The sequence below is a fragment of the Schistocerca nitens genome, chromosome 2 (assembly GCF_023898315.1).
Source record: "Schistocerca nitens isolate TAMUIC-IGC-003100 chromosome 2, iqSchNite1.1, whole genome shotgun sequence".
Lineage (NCBI taxonomy): Eukaryota > Metazoa > Arthropoda > Insecta > Orthoptera > Acrididae > Schistocerca > Schistocerca nitens.
The window spans coordinates 256369036-256396847 of record NC_064615.1 but is presented as its reverse complement, the minus strand read 5'-3'; the positions used below and the strand labels follow the sequence as shown (position 1 = coordinate 256396847).

Here is a 27812-nt window from a genome sequence, read left to right as displayed (position 1 = left end):
CAGCTCCTCTACACTTATGCAATAGGATTTGGCAAGATATTCGTCTTCTTTGAGGATTCTCCTTGAAGTTCCCATCCTTTGCAGATCGTAAATCTAGCTGTTCAGCTTTGAGCAGTCTACAGTGCAATAGTCGTATAGTTGTACCTCTTGTTACAATAGCCTCCCTTTAAGTTTTGATTACTACTCTTTCGTATTATTATACAGTGGTATCTAGTAGAAAGTAGATGAGGATGCAAGAGGAATTGTCGCTTCCCCAGCCAGTGGATGTGGCGTTAGATGTCGTGCCATGCCCTCGGTCGTCTTCTCGGTATTTTGGTTTATGTCAAAGTGTAGTTTTGGTGGCCTTTATTCCTCCGGAGAACCAATGCCACGAGGAACATGTTGTGATGTGAATTCCCTTGTTGGTTTACCATGTTATTATGGCCATGAGAAATTCATTCTGGGATGGCTGGGATCTTTTTGACTTGCTCTTTTCTAGTGGCGTCCTTGGTGCAATTATGCTGCCCTGCTGCAGTCGATCTGATGTTCCCTGTGTCCAAGTAGACAACCTATAGCTTAGAGAGGTAAATCATGTCATCTGCTGATAAACAGCTAACACGAAGTGCCCAGAAAGAGTATAACAGTATTTATAACTTTGCTGATTCTTAGTGTCTTACTGGTGTTCTCTCGCTAATTAACTATACTGCGGTGGCTAAATTGCATTCACAACATTCATAAAAATACAAATACACAACATCGATATCTGTCAAATGTTGTAAAGCATAATAGTTTCTGCTATCTAAAATTGTGTAGGTGTATGACGTTCAATATTTTAATTTAACATATTGCTGTCTACAAGGTATCGTGACAACTGCCATCTGTGTTAGTTCTTAAAACATCTTATTTCTAGGGAAACCAAATAAATGTATAACGGTCTCGTTAATAGTGCCTGCGAGTTTCCCCATAAAAGAAATATGTCTTTAAACCGTATGTTCGTTCTTGTTATGTATTCATGGCTTTATTTTCACATTTACTGTCAATTTTTCTCGATACCCAAAGATTATATGCAAAGAAGCCTCTCTTAGCTCATGACGTATCAAGACAGCGAGTGATACTTCAGTCTCTACCTTGTGTGGTCCCTTTCTCGATTTTACGAGAACATAGCCTAAAATGTTTACTGGCGCTTTTGGGCGAAGTTACGCAATTAACATGCTATAAAATGAAGCTGCAACTTTTACGGGTATATAATGATACAACTGAATTTCAGGAATTTATCACTGGAACGATAGAAACTTTGATATTGTAAATCACAGACACCGATTTAAAACTCTGCTGAAGTAGGCCTACAGGTGAGAGATTAAACATGGCAGCAAATAACCGAACAATTTCATAGGTTATGATCAGTTTATTTCACAATACAGATTTGTGCTTGATATTACTTTGACTCCAATAACTTTCGTATGCTGCATCATCAACTGCTAATTTATGATGCGTCTACGGCTTCCTCGCGACGCAGAGGATACAAGGGAAGTTGTAAGAAAACTTCGTTTTCCCAGTATCTTCGTCACGACGGATGGTAATTGACTTTTGCTTTAGGTTGGCTTCCCATACTGCGTTCATGAAGTCTTCCTTCTCGTGCGCGGGTATGCGATTCAAGAATGGGTTGACAGAGGTCAAGATACCTGAAATAAATAAAAAAGTCTGCTATTTACTACATATAGACAGCAAGAAAATTTTAGGGAAGAGGATGCCAGATCATGTGTAGGCAAAGTAGCGTATTGTAATCCATGTAAGAGTACAATAAAAGTTTCATAATCACACATAGATATCTGTTTCCAACAGTTGAGTCTCTGTAAGTAACGCGGGAACTGTGTCAGACACATATACTATTAGGACCAAAACTGCTGTTACTTGGTGGTGTACTCTGAGATAAGAATTCTGCTCTGAAACATATTGCAGTATCTGACGAACCTTTCATCGCAACTAACTGCGCCTGTGCAGGAAAATTTAATATGCATGACAGTATCTGTCGGTGAGCAGAGTGAAGGGAGGTAGTACAGAGGGAAGCACTGTGACAGCATGATTTACACCAGCCACAAATAACTAATGCTGCCCGACCTATGCACATCACAAAAGAGTTAGAATGATCTCCAAATTTCCCTATATGTAACAATGAACGTCTCTGCGTTCGCATGTGACTAAGGATTGCAAGGAGTAGCGAACTTTTGATACACACACACCTCACACATACGCAACCACGCGTAACACAAAATATATGGACTTTGCACTTTTACTTTGATGTGAAACCAACGAAAGTGACGATTCCCGCCCTCGCTGGCTCAGATGGATAGAGCGTCTGCCATGTAAGCAGGAGACCCCCGGTTCGAGTCCCGCTCAGGGCACACATTTTCAGCTGTCCCTATTGAGGTATATCAACAACACCTGTTGGCAGCTGACGGTTTCGATTAGTTATCATGTCTTTGAATAAGTCTTTACCGTTCGTCTCATTGCGTATTTCTTTCAATTATCTTCTGTACTATACTGTACAAGTTCTTTCTACATATGGTCCTAACGACACATCGTGCAAATGATACCTTCGTCCTTCAGTGTTGCAACCATTGTATGAGGGAATTGTATGGACTACCAAATTGGATGACAATACCATCCTCTGCTCAGGACTGCCAGCACCTCTTCCTCAGCACAATAAGGCATTTGTGTTAAAGCAGGAAAGAGTGAAAGTATTAACTGTGTAAATACACGTAATAAAACTAAAGTTTGTTATGCCTCATTTACGACTGCATGCTGAAAAGTAATGCCTACGAATTTTTTACATGAAAATTCTTTAAGGTTTTTAAATAAAACAAATGTTATCAGCGTTCAACACCTTTATTCTTCATGGCTAAATATTTTTTCTCAACACTATCACTCTGGCGACGAACAAATTTTTCCCAACGAGAGACCGGTTTGTTGAGACCGTTACTATGGAATGTTTGACTCTGTCGACAGAGGCACAAGCTGACCTCTGGTCGCACTGCTTCACCACTATCAAAGTGAAGCCATCGAAGGTGTTCTGTAGTTTCTGGGAACAGATGAAAATCGGATGGGGCCAAGTCGGGACTGTATATAGAATGATATGACGGTGAAACCAAGGCGTCGGATTGTTGCAGATGTCACAGAGTTCGTGCATAGACTGGCAGAAGTTGCGTCTGAGTGGACGAACTCGTGGAATTCGAAACTCCATTTCGGCACGCTGTTTGTTTTGCGCCGACATAGTTAGGTAATAGACCGTCACGTTAGACGCTACAATTCGGAGCCCTCTAGCGGAAGAGACCTGCAAATCGGTGGACATGAAGAATAAAGATGTAGAATCTTATAACGTTTGATTTACATAAAAAGCTTTAAGAGTTTCCACGTAAAAAATTCTGAGGAATTTCTTTACAACACCCTCTACATCTGGAGTCATTATATCTTTAATGGTAATGATGGTCCATTACAAAATTAAATAAGGTACCGGTACTAAATCCAGTTTTTAAAGTTTCTCAACAGTTCGCATTATTGCAGTTTGCAACGAATAACATCGTTATTTTATTTTTCGATCGTTTACGGTTTTTAATATCGTGTTGCCTTATCTTTTCTTTTCAAATGTGATGTAGTAATTTTGTTACTATAATTTGTAAAGGTTGTTGTTCTTTCCTTTGATGCGTTGTTGGAAACAGTATTGTAACGGCGTTGCTGTGCATACTATACAAACATTAGTAATGAAATAGTGTTAAATAAAGGTAATCTTGCATGATTCATGAAATTAGTATTGGAAGCATGTAAAGTAGTCTACGGGAAACATCTGTACTATACGAGTACTAATTGCAAACATGTAAACCTTCGTGCCTGCTTGTTTGTCTTTCAACAAGTCAGTCTCCAAAACTACTACACCAATTTCTATGAACTACGAGATTTTCACTGGTAATGTCAACGTAGCTGGAGACCATGTACAAGCTTTATTGCAACAAAATCGAATCATGGAAAAAATGTATCCATACATATAAAAATGTATGTTCACATCTTCTCCGAAACCAATGAACCGATTTCAAAGTAGACATTTCACTTACTGTCTGGAAAGAATTGCTGCGGGGGTAAGAACCCCTGCAAATCAAAGTGGTGAAAAAGAAGTGTAGGACACGACATGCGAATGCCCAGATTTTATTCATCTAGTAATTGAGAACTAGAGCACTTAGTGACTTACAACAAACTTTAAACATAATTTCAAGCCTTTAAGAAACTCCCACAAAATAATGAAAGGAAAAAAGTTTATCGCTTACTACTATTTCGCTGTTCATTTTCGCATCAGACATGAACTTTTAATTTATTACTTTCTTTTTACTAACTGTATTCGCATCACATTTTGCCGAGAATATTGGCATAAACCCCAGAATATACGTGAAACATTTTATGACTGTACGACACTGCGTCAGGATATATTGAGTCATAAACACTGAGATGCGTTAAAAACTGCCGCATCGTGCATGACATTTAACTTTGTTATTACTAACCCACAGAACAGATTTCGATGAAATTTCATAAATAGATTGAACCCTCAGGGAAAATATGGATTACTTGAGAACGAGTATTGTGCAAGATACTTACTGATTTCAAGAATGTGACGTTAATTAGGGAAAACTGTATACTCTTTGATAAAGCCATTTACTCATTGATTTTTGAACTTTTCACATTTATGGAAATACTTCTGTTGGTTGATATTTGCTATCTGATATGATTAAAATGAATATACAGTGCTTTTGCAATCATCGGTGTGTTCCGTCAGTACTTGCACACTAACGTACACTTTGCATAACGTACAGCTATTATGCACGCATCCAGTATTCGAGGACGAGAGCACTTGTCAGTGACTTGCAACTATTTTTGCATATAATTTAAAACTTTCAAGAAACTTTTTCTCGCTTACAACCTCCGCAAAATGAAGAAAGGAAAAAAAAAACTCATTTACTGCATTTTCGCCATTCATGCAGCAACACAGTCGCGTGAGGCGTGACGTCATAACGTTTAAATTTATTACGTCTTATGTACTAACTCTATTCACAACGTATTTAGCAGACAGTACCCACATATGTCGCTGAATGTACCTACATACCTACAAATGTCATTGTACGACACAGAGGAGGAGATGGATAGGGAGAAGGGGGCCAAGAGGATATGGACGTACACCTAAAAATTTTAACAAATAAAAGGGTACACCACGAAGTAATTATCCGAATGGGACAGAAATTGATAGATGTAATTTACATGTACAGATGAACAAATACAATTTCAGAAAAACTGGATGATTTATTCAGGAGAAAGAGCTTCACAAATTGAGCAAAGAAAAACGCGTTGGTCTACCTCTGATCCTTATGGGAGCTGTTATTTGGCTTGGCATTGATTGATAGATGTGTTGCATATTCTCTTGAGGTATTTCGTTCAACTGGCGCATTAGAACGTTAAAATCCCGAAATGGTTGCAGGACCCTGCCTGTTATGCTCAAAACGTTAATTGGGGACAGATGCGGTGACCTTGCTAGCCAAGCAAGGCTGTGGCAAGCACCAAGACAAGCAGTAGAAACTCTCATTGTGTGCAGGCGGGTATTAAGGCTAAAATGTACGCCCAAGGTGGCTTGACACGAAGGGGTCAAAACAGGACGCAGAATGTCGTCGACATATCAACCAAAGGAGTCCTTATGAAAAGAAATGGCACCCCACACCATCACTCCTGGTTCTCAGGCTACATGGCGGGCAACGATCAGGTCGGTATCCCATCTAATCTCATTGGAGTAGAATTGTCTTCAGTGATGAGTCACGCTTCTAAATGATCCCCGATGACCAGTGAAGTCGTGTCTGGAGACGACCTAGATCTTTCACTGTGTGATTTTCACACCCTTGTCGACCTGAGGAAAGTCATACGTGAATGTCGTTTTCAGTCGTTAGGAAGTATTGATCGTCTCGTCCTCCAGTGGTATAAATGTCTTAATGCATGTGGTGATTGCTTTTGAATGGAACCATTTTATGGTCCCACTCAGGCGGACGTTCGATTTTCGTTTGACTGCGTCCCATAGAAAGAGGAGATGGACAGAGAGATGGGGCCGAGGAGAGGAACGAATACAGGAGGGAGTAGCACAATGGGAGAAGATGGACAGAGTGTGGCAGTTGGCGGAGGTGGACAGAGAGAAGAGATAGGAGTGGGACAAAGAGGGGAGGGAGTAGCAAGTGGAGACGAACGGAATCAGATGGAGAGAGAGTGACAGGTGGAAGAGGTGGACGGAGAGAAGAAGAAGGGGATGGACAGACAGAGGGGGAAAGGAGGACTGCACTAGCAGAATTTAAATGATTATATACCCAGGCATGTTGGATACTCAGTTAGTGAAGTAATGTTTCAAGTCAGCCTGTTTAAGCTTCACAATAATTAATTTCTGTTATCTAACTAGCAAATTTCTACACACAGTTCGAAGGTAACCAGTGGCTTCAGTTCTCTAAAGTACTCAGAATTATGATAGTGAAGAAATACTGAGCCGCGCGGAGTGGCTACGCAGTTGGAGGCGCCATGTCACTAATCGTGCGGCCGCTCCCGCCGGAGGTTCGAGTCCTCCCTCGGGCATGGGTGTGAGTGTTGTCCCGCCGGAGGTTCGAGTCCTCCCTCGGGCATGGGTGTGAGTGTTGTCCTTAGAGTTAAGTAGTTAAAGTAGTGTGTAAGTCTAGGGACCGATGACCTCAGCAGTTTGGTCCCTTAGGAATTCACACACATTTAAAGAAGAAATACTGATATTTCAAAGTGATTTGAGTGTTGATTATCGTATTTCTGGTCACTGTCCTTTCTTTAGAAGTGAACTTAAGTTGTGCTGATAGTTGCTACAAACGTCGGTTTCTTCATCTACTGTCGATCGTCTATACACGACGTAATTTAAAATCATGCAGAATAAGAGAATACAAGCATCCTATCTTAAATCGCTATTTACTATCCTTGTGTGCTGTGACAGCATTAAAAGCGGAGGCTTCTCCATTGTGTTTATGCAAACATAATCACGATCATTTACAAACAAAACAGAAAATTTGCGAAACAGATTCGCCTATTGCGACACTGAGGTGACAAAAGTCATGGCATGTCTCCTAATATCGTATCGGACCTCCTTTTGCCCGGTGCAGTGCAGCAGCTCGACGTGGTATGGACTCAACAATTCGTGGAAGCCCGCTGCAGAGAATCTGAACCGTCCGTAACAGTGAAAGTGTTGCCGTTGCTGGATTGTGTGCTCGAACTGACCTCTCGATTATGTCCCATAAATGTTCGCTGGAATTCATGTCAGGCGATCCGAATGGTCAAATCATTTGCGCGAATTGTCGAGAATGTTCTTCAAACGAATAGCGAACAATTGTGCCCCGATGACACGGCGCATTGTAATCCACGAAAATCCTATCATTGACTGGGAACACAAAGCCGATGAATGGCTGCAAATAGTCTCCAAGTAGCCGAACATAACTATAACCAATTAATTCAGTTTGACCACACTCCATTACTAAGCCACAACAAGTTTGCACAGTCCCTTGTTGACAACTTGGGTCCATGGCTTCGACGGATCTACGCCACACTCGAATCTTACCATCAGCTCTCACCAAATGAAATGTGGACTTGTGTGACAGTGCCACGATTTTCCAATCGTAGGGTCCAACCTATATAGTCATGAACCCGGAAGATGCGCTACAAAGGCACTCGCGTCGGTCGTCTGTTGCCATGACCTATTAACGACAAATTTCGCAGCATTGTCCTAACGGATACGTTCGTCGTACGTCCGACATTGATTCCTGGGTTTATTTCACACGGAATGAGTGCTGTCGACAAGGGATCTCAGATCGATTCCATATTCCTAGATTTCCAGAAGGCTTTTGATACATTTCCTCACAAGCGACTATTAATCAAATTGCGTGCATATGGAGTATCGTCTCAGTTGCGTGACTGGATTCGTGATTTCCTCTGAGAGAGGTCATAGTTCGTAGCGATAGACGTTAAATCATCGAGTAGAACAGAAGTGATATCTAGTTTTCCGCAAGGTAGTGTCATAGACCTCCTGCTGTTCTTGATTTATATAAATGACCTAGGTGACAATCTGAGCAGCACCCTTAGATTGTTTCCAGATGATGCTGTAATTTACCGTCTAGTAAAATCATCAGACGATCAATTCCAATCACAAAATGATCTAGAGAGAATTTCTGTACGGTGCGAAAAGTAGCAATTGGCAATAAACAAAGAAAAGTGCGAGGTCATCCACATGGGTACTGAAAGAAATCCGATAAATTTTGGGTATACGATAAATCGCACAAATCTAAGGGCTGTCAATTCGACTAAAGACCTAGGAATTACAATTATGAGCAACTTAAATTCGAAAGACCACATAGATAATATTGTGGGGAAGGCGAAACAAAGACTGCGCTTTGTTGGCAGAACACTTAGAAGATGCGACAAACGCACTAAAGAGACAGCCTACATTACACTTGTCCGTCATCTCCTGGAATATTGCTACGCTGTATGGGATCCTTACCGGGTAGGATTGACGGAGGACATCGAAAAAGTGCAAAGAAGGGTAGGTCGTTTCGTGTTATCGCGCAATAAGGGAGAGAGTGTCACTGATAAGATACGCGAGTTGGGGTGGCAGTCACTGAAACAAAGGCGGTTTGCTTTGCGGCGAAATCTATTTACGAAATTTCAGTCACCTACTTTCTCCTCTGAATGCGTAAATATTTTGTTGACCCCACCTAATTAGGAAGAAATGTTCATCATAAAAAAATAAGAGAAATCAGAGCTCGAACGGAAATATTTGGGTGCTCCTTTTTCCCACGCGCCATTCTAGAGTGGAATGTTAGAGAAGTGGTATAAAAATGGTTCGATGAACCCTCTGCCACGCACTTAAGTGTGAATTGCAGAGTAACCATGTAGATGTAGTAGATGGAACTCCTTGTCTGTTACCAATGCCAACTCTACGAAAATGCCGCTGCTCTCGGTCGTTAAGCGAAGGACGTCGTCGGCCACTGCGTTGTCCGTCGTGAGAGGTAATGCCTGAAGTTTAGTATCCTCGACACACTCTTGACACTGTGGATCTCGGAATATTGAATTCCCTAATGATTTCGGAAATTCAGTGTTCCATGCGTTAGCTCCAACTAACATTCCGCATTCAGAATCTGTTAATTTTCCTCGTGCGGCCATAATCACGTCGGAAACCTTTTCATATGCATCACCCGACTACAAATGAAAAATCCGCCAATGCAGTGCCCTTTTATATCTTGCGTACACGATACTATCGCCATCTGTATATGTGCACATCGCTACCACAAGACTTTTGTCACCTCAGTGTACATTGACATCAGCTGTTTGACATCAGAGTGGTGGAGTGGGACTCGAGCCCGGAATTGCGGCTTATCGGAAGCAATCACCTTAACCACATCGGCTATCCCAGCACGCCGGTTGCGGTGGCCGAGCAGTTCTAGGCGCTTCAGTCCGGAACCGCGCTACTGCTACGGTCCCAGGTTCGAATCCTGCCTCGGGTATGGATGTGTGTGATGTCCTTAGGTTAGTTAGGTTTAAGTAGTTCTAAGTTCTAGGGGACTGATGACCTCAGATGTTAAGTTCCATAGTGCTCAGAGCCATTTGAACCATTTATCCCAGCACGCCTCCATGACCGATCAAACCTTCCATATGTCACGTAATCACAGCCCTTATGCTCGCACAATTCGTGATTCCAACACAGGGAGGCAGATATTATATCGTCATTTTAGATTGATTACTGCGTTTCATTAGTAGGTATGGATGCTGCAGATTGTTCGTTTTTTGTGCACTGGTTAATGGACATTGTCATAAGACAGGTTGTCTGTTCAAAGAGCTGGACAGTATCTTGTCTTTAGAGGAAAATAATAGTTTCTGGACAAATACTGAAATTAACGAAGGTGTACATCGAGTCATTAGTTGGTAAATAGGCAGTCAAAATCCACGATGTATTCTGCATGTTGAAAAAATTTGTATTTAAGGGACCTCAAATACTACATAGCACATTTAACACATTCTCACATTCACATATGGATTTCATGTTTGAATTAAACACTTTCGTACAGACATTAAACTCTTACCTTTACAGTCTTCTTTAGTGTCGTAATCAATGCTTCTGGGTTCTGAAATCCGGTAAACGACTTCGAAACCTGCGTCCAGCAACAGCTGCAGGAAGTCTGCTGTTGGGTCCTTGGAATAGTGGTACGGCGACAGGAACAGCTCAACATCCTGCAACAGAAGTGGCGACATTTTATGGTCGTCAACTGTGCTGTCTGTTGCTACCAGCAGACCTTCTTCCATAGCTTTTTATTAAAAAATGGTTCTGAGCACTATGGGACTTAACATCTATGGTCATCAGTCCCCTAGAACTTAAAACTACTTAAACCTAACTAACCTAAGGACATCACACAACACCCAGTCATCACGAGGCAGAGAGCTTTTTATACCTGGGATTCATAGTCATGTAGAACTTTATAAAAGACATATTTACGCCAGTGACTGTAACACTTTCTCTATTTCACGATTGCAATTTCGGCCTTAGACCATTATCAAATGCAGATTTTTGTGGCTTTAAGCCATGTCAACTTAAAATGAGTTGACACATTTATACGTCGTCGTCATTACTATTAAATACATTCGTGACGCTGTTACATATTGCGGGCACACATATTCTTAAGTTTTATGATCTTTTATTTTTCCATAGCGTGCAACAGTCACTGAAGAAAAAGTGATAACAGGTGGTAACGCCTATAAGCTACGTAGAAAGCCCGCTGTCTTTCTGCCTCTAAAGTGTTCCTTGTTTCAAGTTTATCACATCAGCCTGCCACCAAGTTTTCTGGCAGACGTAGATTCGTTTGAAACTGTAATGCTGACAACACAAGTCTTACGACTTGAGCGCTGGTGTGTTTTCATGTAGTCAGTGAATCAGTGGACTGTAGAGTGTAGTAGTGGCAGGCGGAATTTTGAGGGACAGAATTACTTGGAATATTAGGTAATATAAAACGTGAAATTAGTGAAGACCACTGGTAAGCAGTATAGTTGTGATTAGAAGCGGAATATTAATTGGAAATATATACGAGAAAGATGATAATAAGCTGTACTGTGGAAGTAATAGTCGAGTTTAAAGTGGCTCAAGTGGTAAGGCTAACAATCTCGCGTGAATCGTAAGAAGCAGTAATTATCCTGTACAATGTTACATCTGATCTTTAGTGATTTTGATGGAGTCATATTCCGAATCCTTCCAGCCAGATTGAAATCAGTATTTTAAGAGCGGAGTGCGAGTAGCAGGTGAAGCTGTTTAGGTTTGAAATTCTTGTCGTATAAACAGTGACGGTATTTGTGTGCTTTGCTGCTTCTTAATTACTGAATACAAACCATGTGCATACTAGCATCTAATAAATTGGAATGAACAATTATGAAACTATATTAACATCGAAACGGCAGAGTCTTGGTACTACACGTGCAGTCACAACTCTCAAGAATCCCATGTTTCTCTTTATGTGTTTCTCCCACTCACCCACCCTCCCTCCTCACCAACTAAATAATTTCCTAAATTTGTGACCCATAATGTCGTTTCAGATATGGGACTTGGCGTGGGCAGAAGACTACATTGTGTTGGATGAGCTTGTTAAGGTTGCTTCAGATTCCTTTCATCAGGAAGATGGAACATGTCAGCTGCTGTTTGGCTAAGGACAGAACTGAGTAGTTTTAACTGTTACAAAATTGAAAATTAATTGAATTATATCGACAATTTTCATGTTAGGTCCGTCTGTACATAAGCGAATCAAACTAATTTGATCATGATACACATGTACCGCCTACTATTTTATTTTACATATTAGACATTGTAAACTGAGCTCAGAAACAGCTCTGGCACATTCTGATTCTCTATAACGTTACAGTAGTCCAAATTTCTGCTTACAGTGTTCATAGGTGCTGCTCTGTACGTGTTCTTGTTCTGGTTTTATAGCGATTCTTCTGCTTTCTGACATTCGAATTTTCATTGGTGCAGCACTGTGAATATGGACGTTCATTTACTTCGTTTTATGCTTTGAATGTTTCTGCCAAATACTGAGCATACATACTACAACAAATCGCATTAGGGACAATCGCACATAGGAGCCAGTATTCAAACAATGAAGCAAAAGATAATAATCAGTAACTTCACAATAACTAAGACAGACAAAGTATACGTAACATTATTCATTAATAAAGAACAATCATCACAAAAACAAAGGAATACATAAATACCAACATCATACGACCATTGAAATCGGACTCAATAACACCACTCCAGGCAAATGTGAGAAAGACTTTTCAAAAATTCAACATGCACACTTAGACAGACAGAAATACTATGTAACTCAGAAGGACCCACAAGAACCAATACTCTACAGCCAAACAAAAGTAGCTAAATACAACATACCCATAAACTAGATATAAATTTCAGAAAAGCTCCAACGTACCACCTGACAAAATGTTTCCAATAAGTGCTCACAAAACATTAAAAACAGAAACTAATAAGCCGTGAAAAAGCAGACATAACCTAATAGAACATATGCACAACATGTATACACCACACACAGGATTACTGATCTCATTTGACATTGAAAACATGTACACTTCATTCCTCATCATGAACACAATCGAAATGATAGAGCTAAGTGTCACATTACACGGCAGCCACATTTCTGTAGTGTCAGGAATAAGAAATAAGCTCAGAATGATCACTTGACAAAACTACTTCAAGTATGAAGACGAATATTATCTGCAATGTGATTTGCTACCAATGGATCCCCAATATCAAGAATCTTAGCTAACATATTATCACTCATTTCGTAAACCAAATATTTGAAAAAACAGTGACTGAAAAAAGATTTAAAATCACGTATTGGCCCAGATATGTGGATGGTGTAATTTACCTGGAAAATGAGCCGAAAGGAAAAACAGATGAAATCCACTCACAAGAAAAGCCTTGACCGTGTGGTCGCAAGTTCAATCTTCAGTAATGCTCATTTGAAAGTATTGTATAAACGATTAAGACACAAAATATATTCGCTACCATGTGCGTCAGGAGGGCGATAGAAAATGAGTGTCCAGGAGCATTTTCTATGGGATGTATGTATTACACATCACAACATGAACATCGTCAACGTTTAAGAAATGTTCAAAACAAACCATTAACTTGCTCCATGAACCGAAAGAAACATGGCACTCCGGAGTGATCACAAAGGCTCGCACCATCAAGATCGAAGTTGAACTCCTTGGGAGTTACAAACCGTGCGTTTCAGATGCAGACGTGATTTGTGGCTCCCTGTCCGGCAGCCCCATCAGTCAAATAAATCAGTAACGGTTTGCACTGTACGCGCTTGAGCATTGTCCTGTAAAATGATGGTCAGGTCCTGCAGAAAGTGTCATCACGTCTGTCTCTATGCTGTTCATGTTTGGAACACAACCTACGACCAGCTTAGAGACATAAGTGATGACACTTTCTGCAGGATCTGGCCATCATTTTAGAGGACAATGCTCAAGCACTTACAGTGCAAGCTGTTACTGATTTGTTTGACTGATGGGGCTAATAAGTGCTATACTACCTACTGCACTCCCCTGATTTAAGCCCTCGTAAGTTCAACTCGATTTCTAAACTGAAGGAAACACTTCGCTTCAGAACTGCTACAAATTCGTCGGGCAATAGACCGCGCCGCTCGAACTGTCAACACATCTGGCACTGCTGAGAGTATCCTACGACTTCCACGTCGCTGGCAGTGGGCTGTACACAAGGCTAGTGACTACTTTGAAGGTCAGTAAGCCGCCCGGTGTGGCCAAGCGGTTCTAGGCGCTTCAGTCTGGAACTGCGCGACCGCTACGGTCACAGGTTCGAATCCTGCCTCGGGCATGGACGTGTGTGATGTCCTTAGGTTGGTTAGGTTTAAGTAGTTCTAAGTTGTAGGGGACTGATGACCTCAGATGTTAAGTCCCATAGTGCTCAGAGCAATTTGAACCATTTTGAAAGTCAGTAATACTTTGAAACATGTATATGTTTTGTGCGAGCTGTAAATAAATAGTTGCAAATATTAAAGTTCCAACCCTTGAATTTTAATATTTTTCACAGTATGTTCCCAATGCCTAAATTGTTTCAAATCTATCTTTCCGACAACGTACTGAAATGCTTTTGGAACAGATGTTGTCTGGACTATTTTCAATTTGATTTATAACGCTGCGCTTTTCATGACGTACACCTCGAATAAGTATTTATAATTCTATCAGTTAAAGTGAAAATACAGCAATCCTGAAAAATGTGCATGCAGACGACATTTAATACGAATCCAAAAATCTAACGTAAATGCAGTAAGTAAAAATCACACTTTACTATCGTAGTAAATGCAGTAAGTGAAAATCACACTTTACTATCGTATGAAACGAAATGGTTTTAGATCAGGAGCCAAACCAACATTTTCAGTAAGTACGATTACAGACCATTCTTAAGTGAATAAAACGAAAAGCATATGGTAAAAGAAATAGGAAATTTTTTGGAGTAGCAAAGACGGATTTGAAATACTTTAAATAAGTAAATAACAGCTATGACACAAAGGCGACAAAAATGAAAAACTGAGTAAATGATTATAAAGCTGCCACCTCAATCCATTCGAGGGATGAAAGACGACATAGGAAAAAAATGGAGATCTGACACTATCGTCTGTGTGTCAGCAAAGACATCTACTACCAGAATGCTCTGTAACTCATTGGAATGTTTACACTCAATGAGAGGAGTGAATACATTGAATCTACTTGAGCCTTTTAACGTTAGGCAGAGATAACATAGGTAAGCGTATTTCATTGTTATCTGTGCCTAACATAAAACTATATGTCAAAATCTTGTCCTTGAAAATGGCTTAATGACGAAATAGCAATCGTAAAACAAAATTCTGACAGACGAAGGCAAGATGACAACTTTTAAAAAATCGGATGTGTTATTCGAAGATAATACCAACCTGTGTATCAATGCACATAATGAAGTTGATTTAAAGTAAAAGTTAGTGTTATAATACAAGAAGTTACAAGATAATTTAAGACAACCATTAAATTAGAGAAACATAATTGGTCAACATAACACATAAGGACAACATAATCATGGATTTGTAATACTGAGCAGACATCTTTTGTAACGTTTTATGGATATGTTGTTAGAAGATCATATAAGATGGTAAAATCGCGATGAGCTATCGAAAATGATTGAGAGATTATTGATGTAACAAAATATGTTTAATGGTTAGTGTAGTACTGAAACACAATTGTTTCCTTGCTACTCAAACACGTTTTATATATTGCAAACTCCTGAGATATAAAGCAGAAAGAGAGTCGTACAAAAATCATTTAAATTTCAAAAATTAGCACTAATGATAATGATGGGTGTAACCAACAGGTAACAGCGCAGAATGTTTATGTATACTTTCTGGTAACACATAATTAATTTTCAGACTTCAACAGCGAGGATCTAATTTATGAAACTAGCAGGGAGATACTTCCGTAACTGACTGCGTAGAATAACCAGGTATCAGAAAAACAGCCTAAAATAATAGCTTCTATATCTACATCATACTCCGCAAGCAACCTAATGGTGTGTGGCGGAGGGTACTATCGGTACCACTATCTGATCCCTCCAACCCTGTTCCACTCGCGAATAGTGCGTGGGAAGAACGATTGTCGGTAAGCCTCTGTATTGGCTCTAATTTCTCGAAATTTCTCCTAGTGGTCAATACGCGAGATATATGTGGGGAGAAGTAATATTTGTCTGACTCCTCCTGAAAAATGCTGTCCCGAAATTTTAATAGTAAATCTCTCCGTGATCGACAACCTCTCTCTTGTAACGTCTGCCAGTGGAGTTTGTTTAGCATCTCCGTAACGCGCTCTCGCCAGCTGAACGATCCCGTGACGAAACGCGCCGCTCTTCGTTGGATCTTCTCTGTCTCCTCTATCAATACTACATTATACGCATCCCAGATAGATGATCAGTACTCAAGAATCGGGCGAACAAGCGCCTTATAAGCCACTTCTTTCGTAGACGAGTTACATTTCCTTACGATTATTCCGATGAATCTGACTGTTGTGTCTGATTTTCCCACTACCTGTTTCATATAGTCATTCCACTTAAGGTCGTTCTGGATGGTTACGCCTGGATATTTTACAGCGGACGTTGTCTCCAGCTGTTTGCCATCAATAGTGCAGCTGTACAGTAATGGGATTTCTTTTCCTATGTATGCGCAACATGTTGCATTTATTTACGTTCGGGGTCAACTGCCAGAGACTGCACCATTCATCAATTCTCTGCAGGTCGTTCTGCAAATTCTTACTATCTTCTGGCGTTCCAACTTTGGTATAAACATGTGCATCATCTGCGAATGCTCTTGAAGAGCATCCGACGCTTTCTACTAGATCGTTTATATATTTTGTGAACAGCAACGGTCCTATCACACTTCCCTGTGGTACTCCGGATATTACCTTTACATCTGTCGATTTAGTTCCGTTTAGAGCGACGTGTTGAGTTCTGTCTGCAAGAAAGTCTTGAATCCAATCGCAGGGCTACTCCGATACTCCGTAACCTCTATTTTTTTCATTAAACGGCAATGCGGGTCGGTGTCAAATGCCTTACTGAAATCAAGGAACACGGCATCAGCCTGTGGAACTCATGGAGGAAAAGAGCGAGCTGAGTTTCGCAGGGTCTCTGTTTGCGGAATCCATGTTGATTTTTTTAGAGGAGATGTTCATTTTCCAAGAACGTCATAATTCTTGAGAATAAAACATGTTCCATAATTCTGAAACAGATTGACGTCAACGATATAGGTCTATAATTCTGTGGATCTGTCTTATGGCCCTTTCTTAAAATCGGGAATGACCTGCGCTTTTTTCCAGTCGTTAGGTACCTTTCGTTGCTCAAGCGATCTACGATAAATAACTACTAGAAGCGGAGCAAGCTCTTTCGCATAATCTTTACAGAATCTTATAGGTAATCTGGTCCTGAAGCCTTTCCGCTACTAAGCGATTGTACATCCACATCTACATGATTACTCTGCAATTCACATTTAAGTGCTTGGCAGAGGGTTCATCGGACCACAATCATACTATCTCTCTACCATTCTACTCCCGAACAGCGCGCGGGAAAGACGAACACCTAAACCTTTCTGTTCGAGCTCTGATTTCTCTTATTTTATTTTGATGATCATTCCTACCTATGTAGGTTGGGCTCAACAAAATATTTTCAATTCCGCGATCGGGTATCTCAATATCTGCCATTTCGACGTTCGCACGACGGTTGAAAGCAGGGATCGTGTTACGATCTTCCGCGGTGAAACAACTTCGGAAGACCGAATTCAGTATTTCTGCCTTCTCTCTGTTATCTTCCGTTTCGGTGCCGGTGTGGTCGCTGAGAGAATGAATAGATGATTTTGACCCACTTACTGATTTTACATATGACCAAAATCTCTTAGGGTATTTACTCAGGTCGGTTGACAACGTCTTACTTCCAAAATCTTTGAACGCTTCTCTCATTGCTATCCTTGCGCTCATTTTCACTTCGTTCAGCTTTTGTTTGTCAGCTAGGTTTTTACTTCTCTTGAATCTGAGATGAAGTACTCTTTGTTTACGTAGCCCTTTTCTAACACGGCTATGAAACCATAGTGGATCTTTCCCATCCCTTAAAACCTTACTCGGAACATACTCCTCTAGGGTGATGTGTCGACAGAAGTGCCGACACAGTGTGGTTTGAGGGGACCGCAATGCACGCTATAAGCTCACGAAGGATGGCGTGAGGTCTGAAACAGGATACGTAATGAATGCTATAAAGAAAAGTACGTAGCTGCTGGAATACTTAACTTTAATCCATCATTTGTATACAGCGTTCTTGATGATACAAGTGAGACTCTGTAGATTCATGCAATGTAATGCTAATGGCGCCTTGCTAGGTCGTAGCCATTGACTTAGCTGAAGGCTATGCTAACTATCTGCTCTGCAAATGAGCGAGGCTTCGTCAGTGTGCATCGCTAGCTAAGTCGTCCGTACAACTGGGGCGAGTGCTAGTAAGTCTCTCGAGACCTGCCGTGTGGTGGCGCTCGGTCTGCGATCACTGACAGTGGCGACACGCGGGTCCGACATGTACTAATGGACCGCGGCCGACTTAAAGCTACCACCTAGCAAGTGTGGTGTCTGGCGGTGACACCACATAGGGCATATTCAACGATGCTTTTGAATTTTTTCGATTTGTTATCCACATCTTCGTCCTCATCACCGAATATTTGATGCTGACTGCTGATATATTCTGAAATTTGTATCCTGTCACCCTTGCTAAGCAAATATATCTTTCTACCTCCCTTAACGTTCCTTGTAGGACCCGTCGTCACAGATTCTGTCACAGCCTTATGATCACTGATACCTTCCTCTACATTAACTGATTCGATAAGTTCAGGTCTGTTTGTTGCCAGGAGGTCTACGACGTTACCCTCACGAGTTGATTCTCTAACTATCTGCTCAAGGTAATTTTCGGACAAGACATCCAGAACAATGCCACACGAATCCCTGTCTCTCGCACCAGTTTTGGTGGCATAACACTCCCAATCTATACCTGGCAAGTTGAAGTCACCCCCTATTACAACGGCATGATCAGGGAAATTACTAATGATATTCTGCAAGCTCTGTCTGAAACGCTCTACAACTACAGATCTTGACCCAGGTGATCTATAAAAGCATCCGATCACCATTTTTGACCGTTCTTTGCTACTCAGTTTCAGCCAGATTAATTCACATTTGGAATCAGTGATAACCTCGCTAGATTTTATCGAATTTTTTACTGCAATAAACACGCCGCCACCATTGGCGACTAACCTATCCTTACAATAAACATTCCAGTCTGAACTTGGGATTTCGTTGTCACTGACCTGTGGCTTCAACCACCTTTCTGTTCCCAATACTATCTGTGCATTATAACCTTCAATAAGCGATACTAATCCTGGGACTTTTCCTTGGATGCTCCAGCAGTTTACTAGAATCATATTAATCTTTTCAATCTCTGATCTGCGAGGACCAGCATTCTCTGAGGTCGCTGTGGCTGATTTAACTGGCAAATCGTGTTTGTTCCCAGAGGAGGGGTCATCTAACCTAAAAAGGCCCTATGTGCATGCCACACGTACTGCGCTACCCTGGTAGCAGCTTCCTGAGTGTAGTGCACGCCTGACTTATTAAGGGGAACCCTTCAATGCAACACCTGATGGCGAAGGTCGAGAAATTCGCATCCGATACCGTCGCAGAGCCGCCTGCGCCTCTGGTTTACACCTTCCACTGCTCCAAACCAGAGGACCGCGATCAACCCTGGTTACGATGCTACAAATAGGCAGATTAGCTTGCACTTCTACGTTCAATGAAAAAAAAAATACAAGAAAATTACTTTCATTAAGAATTTATAGGAATAGTTGCTTCTAATAAATTCTATTGCATTAATGTACATTTTCTTACTAATTAATTTGTAGGGTGATATAATTAAACTTCCAAACCGCTGTAGAAATAACACCCTGGCGTTGTAAGCATCATAATTTAATAGTAGTCGCTACAAATGACAATCATACAACAATGCCTAAGGTGTACGTTTGACATTAAACAAACTGTACTACTCAGTGTGCTTGGGTGTACAGATGAGATACTGTTAGTTACGTAAGCCCATCCACCATGGCAAGGTCATATCACATCGGATGGGAAAATCGGTTTTTAGGTCACGAGGGGTACCCGCAAGGTCTAAGGAGCCTTGTCACGGTCCTCGCGGCTCCCCCCCCCCCCCCCCCCCACCACCCATCGGAGGTTCGAGTCCTCCCTCGGGCATGGGTGTGTGTGTTGTCCTTAGCGTAAGTTAGGTTTAAGTTAGATTAAGTAGAGGATAAGCTTAGGGACCGATGACCTACGCAGTTTTGCCGGCCGGAGTGGCCGTGCGGTTCTAGGCGCTACAGTCTGGAACCGCGTGACCGCTACGGTCGCAGGTTCGAATCCTGCCTCGGGCATGGATGTGTGTGATGTCCTTAGGTTAGTTAGGTTTAAGTAGCTCTAAGTTCTAGGGGACTGATGACCACAGCAGTTAAGTCCCATAGTGCTCAGAGCCATTTGGACCTACGCAGTTTGGTTCCATAAGACCGTACTACAAATTTCCTAAAAAAATTTAATTGTCCTGAGGCCAAAAACCGCATAAAAATAATCACTCACATGGTTTTTAATTGTCCTGAGGCCAAAAATACCATAAAAAGCATTTAAAAAAATGGTTCAAATGGCTCTGAGCACTATGGGACTTAACATCTAAGGTCATCAGTCCCCTACAACTTAGAACTACTTAAACCTAACTAACCTAAGGACATCACACAACACCCAGTCATCACGTGGCAGAGAAAATCCCTGACCCCGCCGGGAATCGAACCCGGGAACCCGGGCGCGGGAAGCGAGAACGCTACCGCACGACCACGAGCTGCGGACTAAAAAGCATCAATCAAAATCATATAGGGTTATTAGTTTCCGTGTGACTGGCGCAAAACATGTTCAGTATGCTGTCCACCGTTTTGTGCATCAAGTTGAAGCCGAGAAATAGCATGTTCCACAACTGGTCGAGGTGTTTCCGTGGTCACGCTCAGAAAGTGTTGCGCAATGCATGCCTTCAATACAGCTAAGTTTACAATCGTAACACTGAACACAGAACCTTTCTGATAGTCCCACAACCGGAAGTCACACTGATTAAGATCAGGAGGTCGGGACGGCCAGGCTGATAGGAAATGGCGGCTGATATTCTAGCATTCCCGAAATGGCGCTTCAGCAGCTGCTTAACTGGATTTTCAATGTGTGGAGGTGTGCTATCTTGCATAAAAATGATTCCATCCATATATCCACGTTGTTGGACAGCTAAAACGACGTGGTTGCGCAAAACACACTCATAACGCTTACCAGTGATGGTACAGGTAACAGGACCGGAAGCAACTGTCTCTTCGGAAAAATATGGCCCTATTATAAGTGATGCCTTAAACCCGCACCACAAAGTGACCTTTTCAGGATGAAGTGGTATTGCAACCAGAACCACTTCATCCTGAAAAGGTCACTTTGCGTGTGGATTTTCCGTTTCCCATATTCGACAATTCTGTGTGTTGACATATCCTGGCAGATGGAAGTGGACTGTCCACAAAATCTTCCACGGCCAATCATTGTCCACTTCCATGAGGGCAAAAAATTCTAAAGCAGAGGTCTGTCTTACTGACAGGTCAAAAGGAAGCAACCCGTACACAGGGATAATTTTGACTGGATAGCAAAGAAGGATGTTTCGTAGAATTTTACCCACAGTGCTCACGGGTATGTCCAGCGTTCGGGCAATTCTCCGTGCAATACATGTTTGCATACCACCACTCGTCTCCTTCTGCATTGCTGTGGCCGCTGCTTCCGCTGACGTCGAATCAGTTCGTTTCCTCCCTCTACCAGGTTCCACACCAAAAGAACCCGTCTTTTCGAATTTCTGAATCATTTTCTCCTGCAGTCATCGAACCAACGCCTTTTTTCAAACTCTCCAATGTCCGGAACTTGTGCGTCTTTTATAAGAGTGTTTCTATTAATGTTCTTCTGTTTTTATTTCTGCTGTATCATTACCAGTACAGTTTTCTCAAATGAATCTGTTGAAGAACAAGAAAGTAATGTATAAAATGATGTTAGGATAGCACTGTGAAACTGGGTACTGTACAAGGGAAGTCATAAAGTAAAGAGAGTTTCTAATTTCTTGCCATAGAGCTTGGTAACACTGGTAGTATCCAATGCTGAAATATTGTCATCTGCAGCAATTATACACAAGGTGTCATTCTTATTTCCGCGTTAGTCGTTGTATTGTAGTAGACCGTGAAACATGGCAGTTCCATTGTCGATCTGCACCAAGGAAATGAGGGCAGTTATTAGCTTTTTGTTTGCGGAAGGTGTTAAACCTGCGGAAATTATTCGTCGAATGCAAGCGCAGAAGGGTGATAGCTGTTTATCGCGAAGCAAGATCTACGAATGTATCGACCGCTTCAATAAGGGGACGAAGTAACCAGTGAGAAGAGGAAAGATCGTGCAGGCCATCGACGTCAACAACTGAGTACAATTTGGAAGTAGGCGAGGGTACGGTGATGGAAAACAGATGAATTACAGTGGACAAAATCGCCAATACTTTACATATCAGTCATGTTTTAGCATATTGCATCTTACACGACAGGTTAGATTTTCGGAAAGTGTGTGCAAAGTGGATACCGACAGAATTGTCAGCGCAACTTAGGCGCAAAAGATGGACATATGTCTTAAACATCTGGCCCATAATCATAGCGAGGGAGATGGATTTTTTTCGGCAAATCGTTACTGCAGACGATACAAGGGTGAATCATCACAAACCGGAGAGTAAGGCTGCGAGCATCGTTCGGAAACACCCATCATCAACAGAAGTTAAGAAATTTAAACATCAACCATCAGCTGCTAAGATTATGCTAACTGTATTCTGGGACATGGAAGATATGGTAGCTGTTCTTATCACCCCAAGAGGCGAAACTGTGAACAGTGAGAATTATTGTGATGTGTCGCGAATTACACTGAACCCTGCAAGCAGATCCAAACTTTGCAGAAAACTGCGAAAAGGTGTCATCCTGCAGCAAGATAATGCTCGGTCACATTCTGCCAAACGGACGGCCGAAACAATAAAGGAGTTGCGATTCGAATTGCTGGAATACCCGCTATACAGTCCAGTCCTGACTACAAGCGATTTCCATATGTTTGAACCACTGAAGAAAGCGAAAAGTTTTTCAACCGATGCAGAAGTCATTGATGTGGTGGAAAATTGGTTACAGGTGCAACCAAAAACCTTTTTTTTCCAACGGAATCAAAAACTTGTGAAACGTTGGACGAAGTGCATTGAAGTGCAGGGAGTTCATGTAGAAAAATAATGTATGTTTCAGTTTTCTATCGTTTAGAATTAATATTCCTTTTCTCGAAAGTTCCTATACTTTTTCACTGTCTCTCGTATATTATTATAAATTTAATTATGCACTGATCAGTCAGAACATTTTGACCACCGACCTACTATCGATATAAACCCGTCCAGGCGATAGCAGCAACTGGCGAGGAATGATTTCGTCAGACACATACACAGTGCATGTAGTATCAGTGAGCGTGCTATCCGTGGGTAGAAGGGGAAGGGACGTGATCTATCTGAGTTTGACTGAGGGCAGATTGTGATGGCCCAGAAGCTTGGCACGAGCATTTCGCAAACTGCGCGACTTCTCGGGTGTTCGAGGACTGCTGTGGTGTCTTCAACAAGTGGCGAAACCAAGGTGAAACCACGTCCAGACGTCGTGGGGTTGGACGGCCATCCCTCATTACAGATGTCGGACGTCGTAGGCTGCTCAGACCGGTAAAATAGGACAGGCGGCGAACTGCGGCGGAAATAACACCAGACTTCATGCTGGGCAGAGTACAGGAGTGTCTGAGTACACAGTCCACCGAACACTTGTAACGATGGGCCTTCGCAGCCGACGACCCATGTATGTGTCAGTGTTAGCAACACGACATCGTCAACTACGACTGAAATGGGCACGTGACGATCGGCACTAGACATCTGCGCAGTGTCAAAGCGTTGCACTTTCTGGTGGGCCCTATACCTTCATCATGCCGATGGGAGCGCGCGAATCTGTTGTCTTCCAGGGGAACAGCTCCTTGCCACCTGCATACCTGGACGTCTGGCGGCGGCTCCATTATGCTCTGGGGAACATTCAGGTGGGCATCATGGCTCGAGCCATGACGACCAAGGAGTATCGCGCACTGGTTAGAGACGCGAAAATTCAGCTGGGCATCAATGGGTGCAGTGGAGCTCGTCATGGCTCGAGCCATGACGACCAAGGAGTATCGCGCACTGGTTGGAGACGCGAACATTCAGCTGGGCATCAATGGGTGCAGTGGAGCTCGTCATGGCTCAAGCTATGACGATCAAGGAGTATCGCGCACTGGTTGGAGACGCGAACATTCAGCTGGGCATCAATGGGTGCAGTGGAGCTCGTCATGGCTCGAGCCATGACGACCAAGGAGTATCGCGCACAGGTTGGAGACGCGAATATTCAGCTGGGCATCAATGGGTGCAGTGGAGACTACGTACACCCCTTCATGGCGAACATGTTTCCCGACGGCAGCGGCATTTTTAGCAAGATAATGCGCCGTGTCCCGAGGCCAGGAGTCTGATGGAATGTACTGGCTCCCAGACTCGCCAGATATGAACCATATATAACACATCTGGGATGTGATTGAACGCAGTGTCAGAGCTTGTCATCCATCTTCCAGGAATTTACGGCAATTAGATGACTTGTGTGTGCAGATTGGTGCCAACTCCCTCCAGCGACCCACCAAGGCCTCACTGCTTCCAAGCATACACGCGTCGCCGCTGTTATCCGTCGCAAATGTGGACGTACCAGCTATTGGGTAGGTGGTCATAATATCGTGGCTGATCAGTGTACATGTATTTTGATTAGGTTTTTAGTTATTCACAATTTTTATACACTTTTTTGTAATACGTCCGATTGTTTCTATGTTATGAACATTGCGAAGTTTCCTGAAATATTAGAAAGTTGTGAATGTATTGTCTCAATACACATTCTTCAAAATGTCTTTTACACATCTGAGCTAATTATCAGTGAACTTACTTGCATGTATTTGCTCCACCTGGGATCTTTTCCCACGATATCATGTGCGAGGAAAGGGCTTGTTGCCATCATGACGAATACAGCTTCTCCTCCAGACGCCAGTAGCTTGTACATGTTCAGTATCGCGCGCCTGGAAAAAAAAAACAGCACTTCTTTTTTTAGTGTAATTGGTGTACACAAATTTCTTATCATTAAATTCAATAATCTTTCCAATTCTTGGGTCCACATTGCATTAAATCTAATCTGTATCTACATCTACACTCTGCAAACCACTGTGGAGTGCACGGCAGAGGGTACTTTCCACTGAAAAAGATATTAAGAGTTTCTTCCAGTTCCATTCGCGTGTAGAGCGCAGGAAGATGGAGTGCTTTCCTGCATCTGTGCGCACGGTAATACTCTACCTGACCAGAAATATCAGGACATTCTTATGTAATGTGGAATCGAACACTAGACATCATGAGAGGCCGACAAACGGTATTCAGTGGGACGGAGATTATTGTGCTGTCAGTAGAGAAGCGGTAACAGCCCAATGTGTTGGGCGGGAGAGCTCAGTTACTTCTAACGTAGAAGGAGGAACCACCACAGCAAAACAAGTACAGGCAGACCTTATGCACTGACGGACGCGAACTGTCGAGCATCCCAGAGGGTGGTTGCAAAATATCGTATGAAATCAGTGGAAGGAATCACTCCTGAGTTCAAAAGTGCTACTACAATTCCAGCTAGCACAACGTCTGTGCGTAGGAAGTTAAAAAGAATGGGGTATAAGGGTCGAACAACTCGCAAGTCACACATTTTTGCAGTCAGTATTAAGTGACGGTTGTGGTGGCGTAATAAGCTGCGCCACTGAACCGTTGATGACTGGAAGCTATTGATTCCGAGTGACGGTTCACGTGACATCTTGTGACAATTCATGTGTAGTGCCAACAGTAAAGTGCAGATGAGATGGTGTCACGGTATGGCGGTGTTTTACGTGGTCAGAATGCGGTCTCCTTACTGCGCCTAAGAAAACGCTAAGTGGGGAGGGATACGAATGCATTTTACAGCATTAAGTACTGCGTACAGCAGAGGAACAGTTCGGAGACGATGATGGTTTGTATCAGCACGACAATGTGTTCTGTCATAAAACAGCAATTGTGAAGCGACGGTCTGAGGACAGTAACATTCCTGAAATGAAATGGTCGGCCCATAATCCAGCCCTGAATTCAATGTAACACCTTTAGAATGAGTTAGTACGTTGCTCCAGATCTCAGCGTCCAATATCGTTACCTTCTCTGCTTTTGGCTCTTTAGGAAGCAGGGGCTGCCTTTCCTCAGCAGACATTCAGTCACCCCGTTGAAAGTGTTTCCAGCAGAGTTCAGAACCGTCATAAAGGCGGTCGGTGGACTGACCCCATATTAATGTTCACTAACATTTGTCCGGATACCTTTGATCAGAGACTGTATATGTACTTTCTATTCGCGTTACCTACGAGTGAATTGTAGGAGGTTGCAGTATACTTCTAGATTCCACACTGATTCTTGGAGCTTTGCAAACAGACTTTCGTGGGGTTGTTTGTTTCTACTTTCAAACGACTGCCTGTTGACTTTTTTTGCATCCGTGATATTCTCACATGGATCAGACAAACCTGTGACTATTAGTGCTGTTGGTTCTACGTATTCGGTATGGGTCTCTCAATCTTGAGAAACATTCTAGAATATGTAGCACGAGTGCTTTTTAAGCAGTCTTCTATGTAGACTCATTCCATTTTCCCAGTATTCCACCAATGAAGCGAAGTCTATTATCTGCATTGTTGCACTGTCTATGACAGAGGCTCATGTGACCACTCCCTTTCTTATCCTTACAAATTATTTCATCCACGTGTTTGTATGGGATGACTAATTCCAATCGTGACTCACTGATGCAAAAATAGCAGATACAACATTTGAGCGTTTTGTGAAGTGCACGATTTTACATTTAAAGCAAGTTGGTTCAAATGGCTCTGAGCACTATGGGACTTAACAGCTATGGTCATCAGTCCCCTAGAACTTAGAACTACTTAAACCTAACTAACCTAAGGACATCACACAACACCCAGCCATCACGAGGCAGAGAAAATCCCTGACCCCGCCGGGAATCGAACCCGGGAACCCGGGCGTGGGAAGCGAGAACACTACCGCACGACCACGAGATGCGGGCATTTAAAGCAAGTACTCTCGGCATTACATTGAAGTGGTGCCAAGATCTGGGTGCACAACTGTGCAGCTATTTAATTTCTGGTATGAAGCCATTTTTCTGCATTGGCTGTATTTTTATTCGAGACAAACATTTTATCGCATTGGAACCGAGTCTTCTACAGGAAAAAAGGACTTCGTGCAACAAACGAGTCGCTTCCACAACTTAAGGTTGTAAGAGTGCAATAAGGCTATAGGGGACCTACATAAATTTTTTTCTTTTATTAATTTGCTATGCTTATTATTTATTGTATTAAATATCGACATTCAAATACTACAAATATATCTATCTGGACATAAATTTTTCAACGTATATTTACGTATCTTTCCGAAAAGAGAACATATTTCGACTATCGAAACTGAACGATCGAATGAAAGGATCCGTAACGAGGAAACAATGGCTTTTAACGTGACGGGATGGCTGGTATGTTGGCTCCTATGTGTGAGGAGACGGATAAAACATGTAAATTATGTATACCGCATCATGTGAACAACACAAAGTGCTTATTATTGAGAGAACTGTGAAACTGAATGAAGTTGGACCTTTATTAAGTGCGCAGGGGCGCGTATCGGTGGCCGCTGCTGAAAAAAATCTGTGTACATGATATCATATTTGATCATTACGGGGACTGTGCTGTTTTGTTTCAGTGACTGTCACCCCAACTAGCGTATCATATCAGTGACACTCACACCCCTATTGCGCGATAACACGAAACGTGATGCCCTTCTTTGCACTTTTTCGATGTCCTCCGTCAATCCTACCCGGTAAGGATCCCACATCGCGCAGCAATATTCCAGCAGAGGACGGACAAGTGTAATGTAGGCTGTCTCTTTAATG

At 42.2% G+C, this 27812-nt stretch overlaps 1 protein-coding gene across 1 annotated transcript in view; it reads right to left on the bottom strand.

Annotated features, from left to right (window-relative positions):
- Window positions 1-1388: 1388 nt before the first annotated feature.
- LOC126234341 (juvenile hormone acid O-methyltransferase-like) overlaps window positions 1389-27812 on the bottom strand; it is a 164197-nt gene continuing 137773 nt past the window's right edge. The window contains exons 4-6 of the mRNA XM_049943025.1: window positions 24765-24894; window positions 10134-10281; window positions 1389-1661 (exon numbers count right to left, since the gene is read on the bottom strand). Of these exons, the coding sequence (XP_049798982.1) occupies window positions 1474-1661; window positions 10134-10281; window positions 24765-24894 (466 nt within the window). The 3' untranslated portion in view covers window positions 1389-1473. The remainder of the gene's footprint in view (window positions 1662-10133; window positions 10282-24764; window positions 24895-27812) is intronic.